This window comes from Mastigoproctus giganteus, chromosome 4, assembly GCF_048544385.1.
Source record: "Mastigoproctus giganteus isolate SK-2022 chromosome 4, ASM4854438v1, whole genome shotgun sequence".
NCBI classification, from domain to species: domain Eukaryota; kingdom Metazoa; phylum Arthropoda; class Arachnida; order Uropygi; family Thelyphonidae; genus Mastigoproctus; species Mastigoproctus giganteus.
This window is the reverse complement of record NC_143578.1, coordinates 17,147,651-17,163,669: the sequence shown is the minus strand read 5'-3', so window position 1 is coordinate 17,163,669 and position 16,019 is coordinate 17,147,651. Positions and strand designations below refer to the sequence as shown.

At 35.9% G+C, this 16,019-nt stretch overlaps 1 protein-coding gene across 1 annotated transcript in view; it reads right to left on the bottom strand.

Moving 5' to 3' along the window:
- The window catches only part of Tbc1d8-9 (TBC1 domain family member 8/9), a 303,090-nt gene that overhangs the window by 150,394 nt on the left and 136,677 nt on the right, over positions 1-16,019 (bottom strand). The window contains exons 12-13 of the mRNA XM_090371383.1: positions 10,779-10,864; positions 3,468-3,526 (exon numbers count right to left, since the gene is read on the bottom strand). Of these exons, the coding sequence (XP_090227509.1) occupies positions 3,468-3,526; positions 10,779-10,864 (145 nt within the window). The remainder of the gene's footprint in view (positions 1-3,467; positions 3,527-10,778; positions 10,865-16,019) is intronic.

The window sequence follows — 16,019 nt, the reverse complement described above, 5'->3', positions numbered from 1 at the left end:
AATATTATTATTATGTATTTTTTAAAATTTATTATTATTAATTTATTTTTACTCATTTTATTTTATTATTATTATTTTTTTTTCTTGGCTGGTGCAGCATAAGCCACAGGCTTCCTTGCGCCATGTGGCCATTACTAATACTAATATATCACTTAAGAAAGACTGCCTATATGTATTATGGCATGGCACTTGGGTGTTTTTTAAATGCTTACATGCATCACAGCATATCATTTGTACTGTTTGATGCTTATATGTGTCAGAAAGCAACTGGACAGGTATTTCGAACGAACAGAGGGGTGAAATGGGAGCGGGTTTCTTTTTTTTTTTTTTTGGCTGATGCTGAATAAGCTTGCTTTCTTGCATCATATGCCTCTACTAATGTTGGATCTTCCTCTTGCCCCTTTGGTCAAAATTGTGTGGCTGGTCTACCACAATTGGTACACACTAGATATGCATGAGACAACTGCATGGGTACAATGGATGAAAGTGGCTGTATTTAAAATACTTGCTTCCCCTCAAGAATCTTGCCTGTATGATCATCTCGCATTAGAAGTCAGTGAGGTCAGGTCCCTGACCAATTAGTGGCACAGAATACTGGTTTACTAAATGCTGTTGTTGTTGTTGTTGTTGTTGTTATTTGGTTTTTATGATCATTAGCAACTAAGAACCATATTGCTCCGGGATATGCGGTGGTCATTCCCTGACCTTTCTGCATCCTCGGTTCGAACCCCGGTCTAATCAAGAAGCGTGTGCTACGCACTGCTGCTCCTTCCCGCCTGGCTACGGAGGTGCCTACTAAATGCTGTAATGCCAGGATATGCCCATATACAGATTCAGTGCAACACATGATGGCAAATGTAATGGCAAAAACCATGCATGAAGTTCATGCACAGGGGTTTTTTTTTTTTTTTTGTTAATTGTTGGCACATCAGCTTCTGTGGCCATAATGCACCTCCCAAGGTTTTTGCACTATTCTGATCCAAGCCTGAGACTGGATTCGAACCCGTGACCTTTGGGTTGCCAGGCAGGCACTTTACCCACCCGGCTAGCCCGGTCGGCCACACAGGGGTTTTAATGCAATCTCTGAGAGTGAGTGAGTGTTTTTTTACTCAAAATCACTATTTTCACACAGCATTTGCCAATTATTAGGGTAGATATATAGTGTCTGAAAAGTCAGGAATCAATGGACCTGAATGTTTAGAACATACATTTGAAATACTGTCCTTGAAGAACGAGACATGTTTGTGAACTATACATTGTTGCAAATATTCCTCAGAATTGGAATGCTGATGGAGGCAACTTGTGCTTGGATCCATTGCTTCAGGTGAAATCACATGTTTACTAGTGTAAACATGTGATTCCAAATAATCCTAACTAGCAAAATCCATAGGGTTTGGATTCAATGATTTTGGTGGCTATTCCATGTTCACTTTGACCAATCTATCTGTGAAATGTTCATTCTGCCAATGATGGGTGGAAACTGCATAATGCAGAAGCACACAGCCTTGCAGAAACCATTAGATGGTCCAAGCTCAGCTGATGTAAACATTAAGCAATCTCCTAACATTAATGCATTATGGTAATATGAACATAATTCATATTACCATAATGGATTATTAGGCGAGTGCCATCTTTTTATTAAGCTTTGACTAAGTACATATTCCTTGTCACGAACTTCGGCAGTTTAAGCTTTTGCTAACTCTAATCACAGTCATTACTTTCTTGCATTACTGTGCCATTAAAATTAAAAGGTCCAATGATATGAGAATCCAAAAAAACACCACACCGTGCCATCAGTCACTGAGCACCTTGTTCTTGTTCCTAATTTCCAGTTTGGATTCTTCTGAACCATTCTGTGTGTGATTTCTCCATTAACAGAGAAATTTACTTCATTAGAAAAAAGTAAGTTACATAAAAATTAAGGATTTTATTCAATAAAGGATAGAAATCACTTTATATTGACATAAGCTTGCATATGATGGAAGTAGCTGAAGTTTGTATGGATGAAATTTTGTTTTGTATCATTCATAGTACTCTTTGGAACCCCTAATTATATGTATGATGTATTTATTGGGGACTTACATAATATTTTAGGTTTGCTCATCAGCTTATCTTGTTATCAACTAACAGGTATTGCATTCAGAAGAAGTGCTTAAGCAATACCAATATTCTCTGTGGATGACAAGGGTTAAACCTGTCTGTGTCCAACCTTCAGATCTGAAAAACAACACAATCTCAATGCCCTCTTCTAGACTCAGCAAGCAACATGATTAACTACAAAAACTGAAAGATAATTATAACATTAAGCAACTTTTTTATTGATTCCAGACTTTTTGGATACCCTATAAATTTTAGGAAACTATTACAGAACTCCTTTTGATGACTTTTATTTAGTTAGTAAAAAAAAAAAAAAAAGTAAAGTGCAGCCATTATCAACCCACTGCAGGATGGAAGCCTCCTCAACAATTCATGCTGAGGGAAATGGACCATAATCTGCCACGCTGGTCCAGTGCGGGTTGGCAGATCGACCGTATTCAGCAGTCAGGGGCTTGAACCCCGGTCTACTCAAAGAGCGTGTGCTACTGCACTCGCGCTCCTGACCACTCGGCTATGGAGGCCTTACTCCCGACTAAATAACAAAAAGTTTCAAAGTGACTGGAATATCTATTGGGCATCATAATAATGTTAATTAAAGTATTCTAATAAAAAAAACCAAGTTAGTTAATGTAGGTGGTGCATTACATCTCAGGCATGCTATGCAAATAGTAATAATTCATGATTAATAACAAAAAAAAAAAAAAAAGGCAAGCAGCAACAGATTTTACATGCAAACTGAGAAAATTTCATTTCCCCACAACCATATTGTCTATTTGTTCCTCCAACTAACATATAACAACAAACATAATATCCATTGTTTCAGCCATAATATACAGTACATGGATAGCCTATGTGATATGTATGAAAAAAATAAATAATAATCACCAGATTTCTACTAGTCTCATTTTAATGAAATTTGGGAAGACGCGACAAATATTTCCAAAAGATCTAAACATAAAATTTCATGAATATCCATCCACTGGGAGTCGAGTTATTATATGAGGAATGGAGGGGGGTGAAATAATAATTGCTGGATTTCTATTGGTGTGATTTCAATGAAATATGGAATGGCTCAACAAATATTTTTAAAAGAGGTCCAAATGTAAAATTTCATGAAAATCTGTCCACTGAAAGTTGAGCTTTTACATGCAGATGGATGGATGCAGTGAAGACAATAAGTTCATTATGCATATAATATACTGATACACTTAATAGTATTCTGAGGGACAATATGGTCTGAAAATTTTTAAATATAAAGGCTTGGCCTTTTCATGGGGTTATATAAACTGATTATACTTAATATATAATTTATGGGATTATTTATTTTCCACACTATTTCTGGAGAGCACAGATATATTTTTTATACTTACCACTAGATGTATCTGAATTTTGGCTCCTATTCAGGATATCTTCAATATGATCAAATGGCCTAATATAAAGAATTTAAAAATGTATAAAAAGCACTATTAACTACAGACATTATCAATACAAATTATTTGAATTATTAAATATCTTTCCATTTGTTTCAAAGCAGCTAATCTTTTTACATGTACATTATAGGAGCTTATTATATATCTATAAGTACAGGTAGTTCTCAACTTTACGAGTTAATTCGTTCCTAGCGCGCGCTCATAAAGTGGGAATTTATTTCCCATAGACATAAGGTTAAAAATAGGGGTTATGTAGTAGTAGCAGTAGTAGTGGCATGTGATGCAAGAAAGCAAATGTATGAGCTTATGCAGAATCAGCCAAAAAAAAAAAAAAAAATCACACCATTCCCTCCAAATGCCTGTCCAGTTCCTCCTTAAATTTATTCAACCTGTCAACTTCCACAACGACAGATGGAAGTTTGTTCCAGCAATTAACCACCCGCTGGCTAAAGGCAAATTTCCGCACATCTATTCTACATCTGTCTTTTCTTAATTTGAATTTATGCCCCCTTAGGTTCGTAATCTGAACAAGTGGAAGGATCCCATCAGAATTCAGCGTGCTCAACCCATTCAAGGCCTTATATACCTCAATCAGATCACCGTGCAGGTGCCTAGTCTCCAGCCACTGCAATTTGCAGAACTTAAGCCTCTCTTGGTAAGAGGATCCCTTTATTCCCCTCACCAATCTTGTTGCCCTTCTCTGTACACGCTCAAGTAAATCTACATCCTTCCTAAAATGAGGCCTCCAGACCTGTACGCAGTACTCAAGGCATGGCCTGACCATTGCCTTATACAGAGGGATAATCACCTCCTTTTCCCTGCTAGCAAAATTCCTATATATCACTGACAAAACCCCATGACCTGCCCTGGCAGCCTGTCTACATTGCTCAGAGAACTTCATATCCGACTGCACAATTACTCCCAGGTCTTTTTCATTTTCTACCACCTTAAGTGTAATACCACACAGTTGATACGTTTCTCTGGGGTTACTTCTACCCATATGCCGTATTTTGCATTTGTCAAGGTTAAACTTCAGTTGCCACTTCTTAGCCCATCTGCCCAAATTATCTAGATCCTGTTGCAGTAGCACACTGCCATTACTGTCATTAACAACCCTGCCAACCTTTGTATCATCTGCAAACTTCGACATTAAGCCTGATATACCTTCATCAATATCATTGATAAATATACAAAACAACAGTGGACCTAACACCGAACCCTGTGGGACTCCACTAATAACATTAGTCCAAGAAGAGCAGCACCCATTGATTACCACCCTCTGTCTTCTCCCACTTAACCATCCTTTTATCCATTGTAGCAACTTACCCTTAATACCATTCTGCTCCAATTTGTACAATAGTCTTCCATGCGCAACAGTGTCAAAAGCTTTCCTGAAATCCAAATATATGATATCAAAATTATTTTTTGCATCCAGTTCCTTTGTAACCACATCATAATATCCTATCAAATTTGTCAGACAAGACTTTCCCTTAACAAACCCATGCTGTGTCTGAATTATTGCTGCATAGTTCTCAACAATGAAATTAATTATCTAATTAGGTTATGTTTAAACAATGATTGATTTATTGAAAGAAATGAAAACATGGCCTGTAAAATCAAGCAAATTATAATAATAGAGAAATTATTTATGACTTACAAATGTTAAAGAATGTTTATTCTTCATCATCATCGACTAAATGCACACTCGTTGATCACTCATTATTGGCTCGGCACTCATTGGTTTATTGCACAAGGAGTCGTCTTCTTCAGAAATGTTTCAAGAGACGTTTGTTTCCAAGATAATTTTCTCCTTTAATTATAAATTTCACGATTGCATGCATAAGCATTTTTTAATGGCACACACAAATTGCAACCAACATGATTTGTGTGGAGTAACAAGTTTACAAAACTTAAAAAAAAGGAATGAAGAGAAGATTCTCTTCATTCCTTTTTTTTTAATTTATAAAATACATAAATTTTATGTATTTTATAAAATACATAAATTGTTTTTAATCATAAAAAAAACATAAAATTTATTTATGTTTTTTATATGATTGAATATTTCAGTAAAGGGAAACACATTTCATCATAATAACATAAAAACCACACAATTCCAGCTATCGATATTTTTGCAAATGCAAGAAGATCGAGTTTACTACCTGTTTATAATTGCTTGCAGTAACAGAAAAGCACAATAAACTGGAAATTGCAAATTGTTTTTATTGTTTTATGGTGGTGATCTCCAGAAATGTGCTTTAGAAAAATATCACCAAGGCATTCAAAATTGATTCTTATAACGGAACATAAGATAACGATGAAAGTATGGTGTATTTTAATGATTTGTATTGGTAACTTAATGCAATTTACAAACCACGCTCATGACCTTTTATATGGCCTTAAGGTCACAAGCGTGACTTTAAAAATGACATTTTAGAGAGATATATAGCTTAGTTATACAGCGAAAATTTCAACTTCTGAGGTCTTGAAACAAATTACCAAAAAACAATGTGTTATTGGGTTAACATTACGATATTTTAACGATACGATGGTGTCTCTGGAATGGATTATCATAAAGCGGAGTACACTGTATTGCATAGCTATGCACGTGGTTTGAAATGCGGTATTTAGGAATGTTTAACATTCATTTTTTGCAATTAATGTTCACATTTTCGATTTTGTTTATACTTGATACTTGGGTAAAAAAAACTCGTAAACCTGAGAACTCGTAAAGCGAGAACTGCCTGTATAAAGAAATGGTTAGGCCACATCTTGAGTACTGCACACAGGTCTGGAAGCCTAATTTTAGGAAGTATGTGGAATGGATAATACAGAGAAGAGCAACAAGATTAGCCAAGAACACAAAAGAGTACTATTATCAACAAAGACCTCAGTTCTGCAAATCACAACACCTGGAAACTTGGATCCTACAAGGAGACTTGAATGAAGTATTTAAGGCTTTAAATGAATTTAGTAAAGTAAATACTGATGGCAATCTAATGTTTCTTGTGAATTGCTCAAGAAAGAAAAAACTTTATTTTTTTCTTGAATAATTCACATAAGGGGATAAGTGGTAGTCTGAAGAAATTTAAGGAAGGATTAGACAAATTATTAGAGATGTACAGATGAGGTAGGTAGTATTTTATTTTATTTTTATTTATTTTTTTTTTTTTTTGGGCTTATGCTGTATACTTCTTTGCATCATGTGCCACTGTTAATACCAAGCTTACTTCTTTGCATCATGTGCCACTACTAATACCAATCTTTAATTATAATTATTGTTATGCCTGCATTTCTTTCAAACCAGCTAAATGTTTACATATAGATTATAGGAAATGTGTTTTTTTTGGTTAAGTTTCGCATGAAGCAATGATGCAAATCAGCAGGAGTGAGGAATATAGAAGGCTTACATCATTCTTGAATCTATTTATAATAGAGCAATGTCCTTTAACTGGCTAGAAAGAGATCCCAAAGAAACAGTTTGTCATTCAAACATTTTACAGCTCTTTGGAAACATATAATTCAAAAATTTAACTCAACGAGGAAAGATATTAACATATAATGATGCCATTTTTTAGTGCAAATACATCATTACTGCATCATAGCTGCATTTTAATTTTGTACATTAGGCATCATTATTATAACATCTCACATTGTGAAATCTTTTCCAAGGATTTCACAATATGAAATCCTTCACGTGATGCTTTCCTCTTATACTTCGTAATAAGTAACATTTCCTCTTATAATTCGAATAACACCACCACTTCTTACACTTCGAATAAATAACACTTCCCCATTACAAAAGTCTGTTGTTTCTTATTCTAAGTTGAGTATCACCATCCAGACAGCACTGTTTTTAAGCTATTTTGCCTCCCCTCATTGGGCGGATAGGTACTCAGAGGTATAAGAGCTGATGACTGTCCACCCTACTATACCACCAACAAATGTGTCTCTTTCTGAGATGTTAACAGGATAAAATCTGGTTTCCTATTCCCTCCAGATGAGAGAAATGTATCAAGACTAAGTGAAGTCTGTATTCCAATTCACCAGTGAAGAGAACCATAGACAACATGCATGCAATACCAATTCAAATCTTTCATGTTCAAGAAAACATAGACAGCTGTTTGTTGTGAATCCAGACTCCTCTCTGAAGCATTCTATAGATGGTGTATCTCAATATTAGCCCTTCTGCAGATCTATCAAGTTCTGAAGCATGCTGCTGTGCATTTAAGTCTCCATGACAATACACATAATATTAGAGCCAGATGATGATGGCAAAATGATGGTCTTGGATAGATCTTTGAGAGCAGGCTGTGTAATTTGGAATTGGTTCCATAGTGTGCACACAATGCTGATAGTCACAATAATCTACCTGGTCACTCCAACTAGACTCCATCTCGTATCCATTTTCCCTACTGCTGTCTACCTCAAAAAATCATCTAAATAGCATTGTTGTGATATCTTCATAATGACAACTATCATCAAGTTGATGGATAGTGAGCAAAAATGCAAGTTCACCAGTAAACTATTTTTATGTGGTTATCTGATTTACTAGTCATCAGGTTGAACACAACCTGATTTCAGGTTGTAAGCAACTTTGTTTGGGGTTCGACTGAGCTGGTTTTGTCTCATAAATGATGAATATTTGGTTCTATTTTTATTTATATTTAAAAATGTATTTGTTTTTTTCCTTAATTTTTGAACACCAGTTTTGAAGTCACACATCTAGACAGTTAACATATTTGTCTCTTCTGAACTTCAATAGATGGGAAAATCCTAAGTTATCTAAAGATTTACAAATTTATTATCATAAAATAGGGTAATTATCCTAATTTGAAAATGAATTATCCCATGCAAATGAAGTAGAAAAAATATTAAGTATGTGTTATAATTATTCTTGCAACAAACAACTAGATGTAAATATTAAATAAAGCTTTAATAAAAATAAAATAAAAAAGGAACAAAGAATGATATACACACACAAAAAATTAAAAACAGTAACACCAGCTAAGAAGTGATAAAATAAAATTAGATAAAGGTGCTAAATTCACAAATAAGCTTCCAAGGTGAGGAGCCTTTATCAATTTAAAATATACAGAACACAACCTTTAATAACAGCAGCAATGACCAGTATGAACATGTGAATTATCACATGATACCATGCAGTGACAAATGTAACGACATTGTGAAAAAAGGAGGAAAAATTAGAGAAAGGATGGGAGTGAAGAGGGGAAGGAAGGAAGAAGAAAAGCAGAAAAAAAAAAAAGAATTAATCAGGTTTTAGTAGTTAATATAGTTAATTTTATATGTTATTAATAATAACATAAAATTCATCAGTGTCCATCACATATTTCAAAAGTTTAGCTTTTATAATGGGATTTATGTGAGGTTTTTTATTATAATTAACATTGGGACACCTCAATACAAATATGGAGTACTTCAGGCCACAAGTACTAATGAAAAATAATGAAGTGAATCAAATATTCAATGTGATTACAGGGCTAGGGTTTCTTTGCTACTCACACAAATAGTGCTCCTCAGCAATGGCAGTACAAATTCCAATAGTGCCCTCAATGCTTGGCAATGCAATCTCAGAGTCTCCTTTCCATCTCTCCAATACAACATACCCCCACAATCTGAGCATTTTATCTGAACACTAAACCACTTTTTAAAAGAAAGAACAGGGAACTAGAAATAACTGACTGACTAAAACTTCCTGTCAGGGAAATCAATACATCCAATGTGACAGCCATGCAGGACATTGGAAAGATATTCAGAAACTCCCAGTTAGTGGGAGAATATTAGGAAACCAAATGAACTCATTACAACAGTGCAGGGAGGTTATTTGTTATTGTTTGTTATTTGGTTCTTAGGAGCATTAGCAACTAAGGCCATATTGCTCCGGGGATATGCGGTGGTCATTCCCTGACCTTTCCGCATCCTCCGTATTTGGTGGTGACGGGCTCGAACCCCGGTCTAATCAAGAAGCATGTGCTATGCACTGCTGCTCCTTCCCACCTGGCTACGGAGGCGCCCACAGTGCAGGGAGGAGGAGGAGGCTCAGGTGGGTTGTAGTATATCAGGCTTGCATTTCATATTTACCCAGAACATGAGAAGGATATCCACACTGTCAAGTCCCTTCTCTATAAATCAGGCCCTTACCTAAGAAATCTTAGTATTTCTAACAGCAGCAAAACTGGAATGAACCCACTCTCAGTTGAACAGGGTACACGCAGTACTATGTAAATTCCAGGCGTGTGTGTAGCCAATAATTAACAAATTGGCCAGTACACAGGTTTCTTATAGATTGTGGCTTAAAATATGAAGCTACTTGTTGCACAGTAATATCTAAAAAAAGAGAGCCCTCATTAGTCATCACAAAAACTTTTATATTATGTATCTCGTCTCAGTAAAAATGACACATACTCCCCAACAACCCCCTGAATCTCTGATACTTGATACTGAAGACAAATTAAAAACAAACTGTAATATAAATATAACACTTCTCTGCATGTTTAAGAGCATTATTAAAAGTTTTCTGTACATTTCTCATGCCCCAAAATGATATATATATAAGGAAAAACAAACTAGTTTTTTGAGTTAATTAGTTGACTATATAGTTAATTATCAAGCTAGTAGTTAGTTAAAGAAATATTAAGTTAGCTTGAAACTTCTGTGCTAACACATGTAGTAAAATTGCACTCAAATCCCAAAAATACACAGATGATGGATGACACAGCCTTTTCTCTTAAACAGTGGTCATTTCTTCATTCTGGTTTAATGATGCTTATGGAAACTTGTTTGAATGTAAAGTTTTTGGCTGTATTTTTTAAATGATGACACTACAAGGAAGTAGAATGATACAGGTCTGCTGAATTTAGCCATTCTTGGCTAGATATTTTTAAACTGTATTTTTATTTTTATTTTGAAATTTATGTTTCAATCCATTAACAAATTTGTTAATAGATTTAAACTTTAATAGACTGATATTGTGGCATGCAGCCACCTTATTTGTTAAAAAGATAACTGTCATTAAAATCTATTTTTGTTCTATTCCAAAGTCAATATATGTCCTCATTTTAATAGAATAGCTTATATTTTAAAGTGATCTCACGTGCAGTTTAATATACAAATTGTACATTTTTTATTTCAAAGATTCCCAAATTTTATTTTGTTTAATATCAAATCTTTTTTGTAGAACACTGTTATATTCTATAAATTAAACTTTGATTAAGTAAAAGAAATTATATTTACTTTGGTACTGGCATTCTGGCTAAGAGAACAGATATTTTCTCTACAATAAATTCAATATCATCAAGCTGAGAAAAGAGGAAGTTTATCTGAAAAAAAAAAAATAAATAAATAAATAAGCAATCTTGCAATTAATCATCAGTGGCATTTATCAAAATCTTTATAAGCATGGTATACTTTAATAGAGATAGGATCCATAGAATATTTCCTTGGTCAACAAGCACTGATTCTGATAGAAAAACATCCCAAATTGGCAGGAACTTTCATCTCTTACTGGCAAGAAGTAATGAAGTAAAGAAGAAAATTGATCTTAATCAAACTCAGCTCTGTTCTCTTTTTCTGAGCAAAAACTTTGCCGAATTGTATTACTGGATAAACTCTTTTATAGAAACAACACAGTAATAGCAAAATAGGGTTTACATACCATTTTCATGTATGTATGTATTGGAGTAAGATATTACCTTATTCAACAGTACGTTTTGTGGTGTGAGACATTACTTTGCTGAGAATTATTTATCTTTGTTGAATGCTGAGAACAGATCAGCCAAATGGTCCAAAACACCTTGTATTTATTCCTGCATTCCTCACCAAGGAAATATTGTATGGATCCTCTCAAAAAAAAAAAAAAAAAAAAAAAAGCTGAAATAACAACATACAGAAATACTAAATCAAGACATAGAAAGTTCACCCTAAATGGCAATGTCTGTTTACTTGACTTCGCATCACCACAATAAAACTCTTATAGTGGTTACAGCTATTCTGTATATCCTCCTTTTCCATATCATGATATTCCATTATGTGATCATGCCACACTGTTGCACTAACGATAACCACATGTGCTCTCTCACTCCCCCCCCCATTGGTGCTAGTAAGCATTAGTTTTGCTGTTAACTTTTCAATGCTAAACATGTAACTTCTCTACAAAAATAGTGCATCTAATTTTTACACTATGAAAACTTCAAAAAAAGGAATTATTTAGCCTATGTTAATAAATTTAAATACAATGTGTGATTTACTCATCCTTGCAATATTAATGTCCAAGTTTGCAGATGATACAAAGATTGGCAGGGTTATTAACGACAGTAAAGACGGTATGCTACTCCAACTGGGTCTAGATAAGTTGGTAAAATGGGCTCAAAAGAGGCAACTGAAGTTTAACATTGACAAATGCAAAGTACTGCATATGGGTAGCAATAACCCAAGAGAAACCAACTGTGTGGGAAGTGGAAAGTGAAAAAAACCTTGGGGAAATTGTGTAGTCAAATATGAAGTTTGCTGAGCAGTGCAGACGGGCTGCCAGGGCAGGTCATGGAGTCATGTCAATGATATATAGGACTTTTGCTAGTAGGGACAGGGAGGTAATTATCCCATTGTACAAGGCAATGGTCAGGCCACACATAGGGTACTGTGTACAGGTCCGGAGGCCTCATTTTAGGAAGGATGTAGAGTTGCTATAATGAGTAAGCTTAGGGATGCTCTTATCCCCTTTATCTGACAACAGATAAAACAGGCTTTTCTCTAAGATAAGGTGAAATAAGCACAAATTATGGTCCATCATGTATACAGACATACACACACACACTCACTTACTCTCACTCTCTCTCTCTCCTCCACAGCCTTCAAAGGTACAGCTCAGCAGAAAAACTATCCCGAGGTGACTGCCACTTCTTATACTGCCTGCCATATGACTGATAGGTAGCACTGAAATTGTTTCCACAATTAGAATATCACATTTGGATGGGATGAAAATTTCAGGGATCCTGCTACCCCCTACCAGTGATTGATCTTTTTGCACCCTGATAACTCTCCATTGTAGTGAGTCATTGATATGGAACAGAGTGCCCAATCTGCATTTTGTACATATAGATCAGTATTTAATCTATATGCACAATTTCAAGTCAATTGTGCAAACTGAACTCTACCCCAACTTTTAATGTTGGGGTACAGACCTGAAAATTGATAAAATACTTGAATTCTGAGAGCTTGAAACAAGGTTGCAAGGAAATCATAAAAATTTCAGAAAAGTAAATTATTTTCAGCTTTAGGCAAACAAAAGCTAATACACACTTTTTGAAGAAATTTAAGACAACCTAAGAATAATGTTGAAATGGGTGTTTTGCTTAGTGATCCATATAATTGCTAATAAAAAATTTTCTTGAAGGAATGAGAATTTGGGGTGGGAATGAAAGCGAAACAGACCAATGAGCTAATAACAGCTGCTTGCTCCTTGGTTGTGAAACTAAGACTGCTGCAAGTCTTAGATGCAGCAGTCTTTTTTAAAACAACCATGGAGTGAGGAGCAGTTATGAGATCATGTACTAGTCTGATGAGAGGATCCAGCAAGGGTCATGAAACACCACCTTTATAACAAATTTAGTGTAATTAGGTTATAAGCACTTAACTAACTTTGAATTATGCACATTTTTTTTTTTTTTTTTTTTATGTAAACCCCAAACACGAGCGGTATTAGAACCTATAGTACTTAGTACCGTGTTTGGATTGGAAATTGAGAAGATGAAAGAAGATATTTGTTGACAATGGACTTGAACTTCTGTAGACTGTAATTTTCAGGAAATACATATGAAGGAAGGTTGTTCCAGAAACCGGCAGTTGAATGAATAAACGAGGAAGATGAAAAGTTAGTTCTGTGAGTTTCAAGTTGGAGAGTAAATGGATGTTGGCTGGTGGCGGCTCGTGTTCGGACTGTTTTGAAAGAGAGAGTGGGAATTATAGAAGCCAATTCAGAAGAACAGTGCCCATGGAAGTATCTGTAGAAGAGGCATGCAGCAGAAACAGTACGTCTATGAGACAGTGAGTGGAGAGACTCTGTTAGAGATGAATCATTAATTAACCTAACTGCCCTCTTCTGAATGGAATCAAGAAGCCTGAGAGAGGTTTTGGGGGCACCACCCCAGATGTGGGAAAAATATTCCATGGCAGGGCGGATTTGCGATTTATACAGAGTGAGCAGGTGTTTGGAAGAAAAGTAGCGCCGAGAGCGAAAGAGAAAACCAAGTTTTTTAGATGCAGAGGAAGCAATATTTGTAATGTGCTTGTGCCAAAAGAGATTAGAAGTCAGGGTAATCCCCAAAAGAGATATCATTTTGCCTAGAAATCGGAGTGTCACTAAAGATAAGCATAGGAGCAGAAGAATCCTTTTTTGCGAGATATAAGACAAGACTGAGTTTTAGAAGGGTTGAAATCAACTAAGTTGTCTTTGCCCCACTGGAGAATTACCTGAAGATCAGTATTTAAGGTAGCAGAGTTTCGAGAAGTTTAAGCTGATTGAGCAGGACAAGGTTTCTCAAAATGGAAAGTGGAATGCAGTGTGCTATCATTGGCAAAACTATGGATAGGATTTCCAGTCAATGGAAGAAGGTCATTAATATACAAGAGGAAAAGAGTGGGAGAAAGAACTGAACCTTGGGGGACACTGGCATTAGTGGAGAAGTTAGAAGACAGAGAGCCATCTACCATCACCCTCAGTGAGCGATCAGAGAGAAAACTGGATAACCAATTACTAAAAACAGTTGGCAAACCATAAGATGGAAGCTTGTTTAGAAGACCTTTATGCCAAACACGATCGAAACCCTTTGAGATATCAAGAGCAACTACTTGTGTTTCACCGAACTTTTCCATTGAATTAGTTCATAAATGGGTAACATAAGCCAGAATATCACCAGTGGATCGACACTGACGGAATCCATACTGGCGATCGTTGATCAGACTGAAGGTTTCTAGGTAGTTTAAGAGTTGGTGGTTAATTGATTTCTCCATTACTTTAGAAAGAGTAGAAGTAATTGCAATGGGATGATAATTGGATGGGAGGGATTTGTCACCCTTTTTAGGAACTGGCTGTATATGAGCAAATTTCCAAGCAGAAGGAAAAACACCTTTGGAATAAGAAAGTGAAAAAAGGCGGCAAAGAATAGGAGTAAGTTCAGGAGCACAGATTTTGAGAACAAGTGGAGAAATACCATCGGAACCTGGAGCTTTCTTGGCATCAAGATTCATCAAAATTCTTCTGACATCCTTCTGACGGAATACCATAGGAGGCGTTGAATGGAGCGTGTTGGGAATACTGGTAGGTGTTTTACCAAGATCATTAATACATGAGTTGGAAGAAAAATGGGATGCTAGCAGGTCAGCTTTATCCTTGGCTGAAGTGACAACAGAACCATATGGTTTGGACAGAGGTGGGAGCAGAGATGGGCAAACGTTGCGGCCAATAGCTTTGGCAAGAGACCAGAATGCTCGGCTACCATCAGGGCAAGAAGCAAGTTTTCTACTCTTAGCCTGTTCAAACTCTAGTTTGGACTGATTAATAACTGCTTTACAATTGTTGCGAGCTTTGGTGTAGGCAGAAAATGAAACTGGAGAATTAGAAACAAGCAAATTACGATATGCAACATTCTTCTCTTGAACAGCCTTAGCACATTTATTGGAAAACCAAGATTTATTTAAAGGACGAGATTTTAAAGTGGAGTGTGGGATAAAGGATTCCATTCCTGCAAGAATAATTTCACTGACACGATCTGAGCAAACGTTGACATCAGAAATTTTGAAACAGTAATCCGACCAAGGAAAAGAAGTCTCGCAGGTCATCCCATTTTGCATTCTTGTAATGCCAAACAACACGAGGTTGGGAATAGCCATGAGATAAAGGCTCCATTGGAGAAGAGACAATCACCAAGTTGTGATCTGAAGTGCCTAAAGGACCTCTCAAATCGACCGTGTACTTAGAAGGGTTGTTTGTGAGGAAAAAGATCAAGCGTATTAGCTGTATGATTAGGATTGTCCAGTATTCTTGTAGGTAAATGAACAATCTGTGCAAGGTCATTAGTAATTGCAAAAGCCTCAGCATCTCGACTAGCTGGGTCGGTATGACTAGAAAACGGAAGCCAGCTGGAGTTGTGAACATAAAAATCACCAAGGAAAATTACCTCACTGTTAGGAAAGTTGGACTGGAGAAAGTCAAGTTGCAAAGAGAGGAAGTCAAAGAGCTCCAAGTGATTAGTGGAGTTGGGAGAACAGTAGAGACAACAGATGAATTTGACACATTGAGGTAGAGAGATTTTAAGCCAGATAAGATCATAGAGAGGAGATTCCAAATTGCCAAAGTCTCTGACAGGGAATATCAGAATGGACATATGCACAAGTACCACCTTTGAGGCGAAAGGAATAATACGGCGAATAATTTGGGAATCTGAGATGAGCAGTAGTTGAATCAACCGATAACTGTAG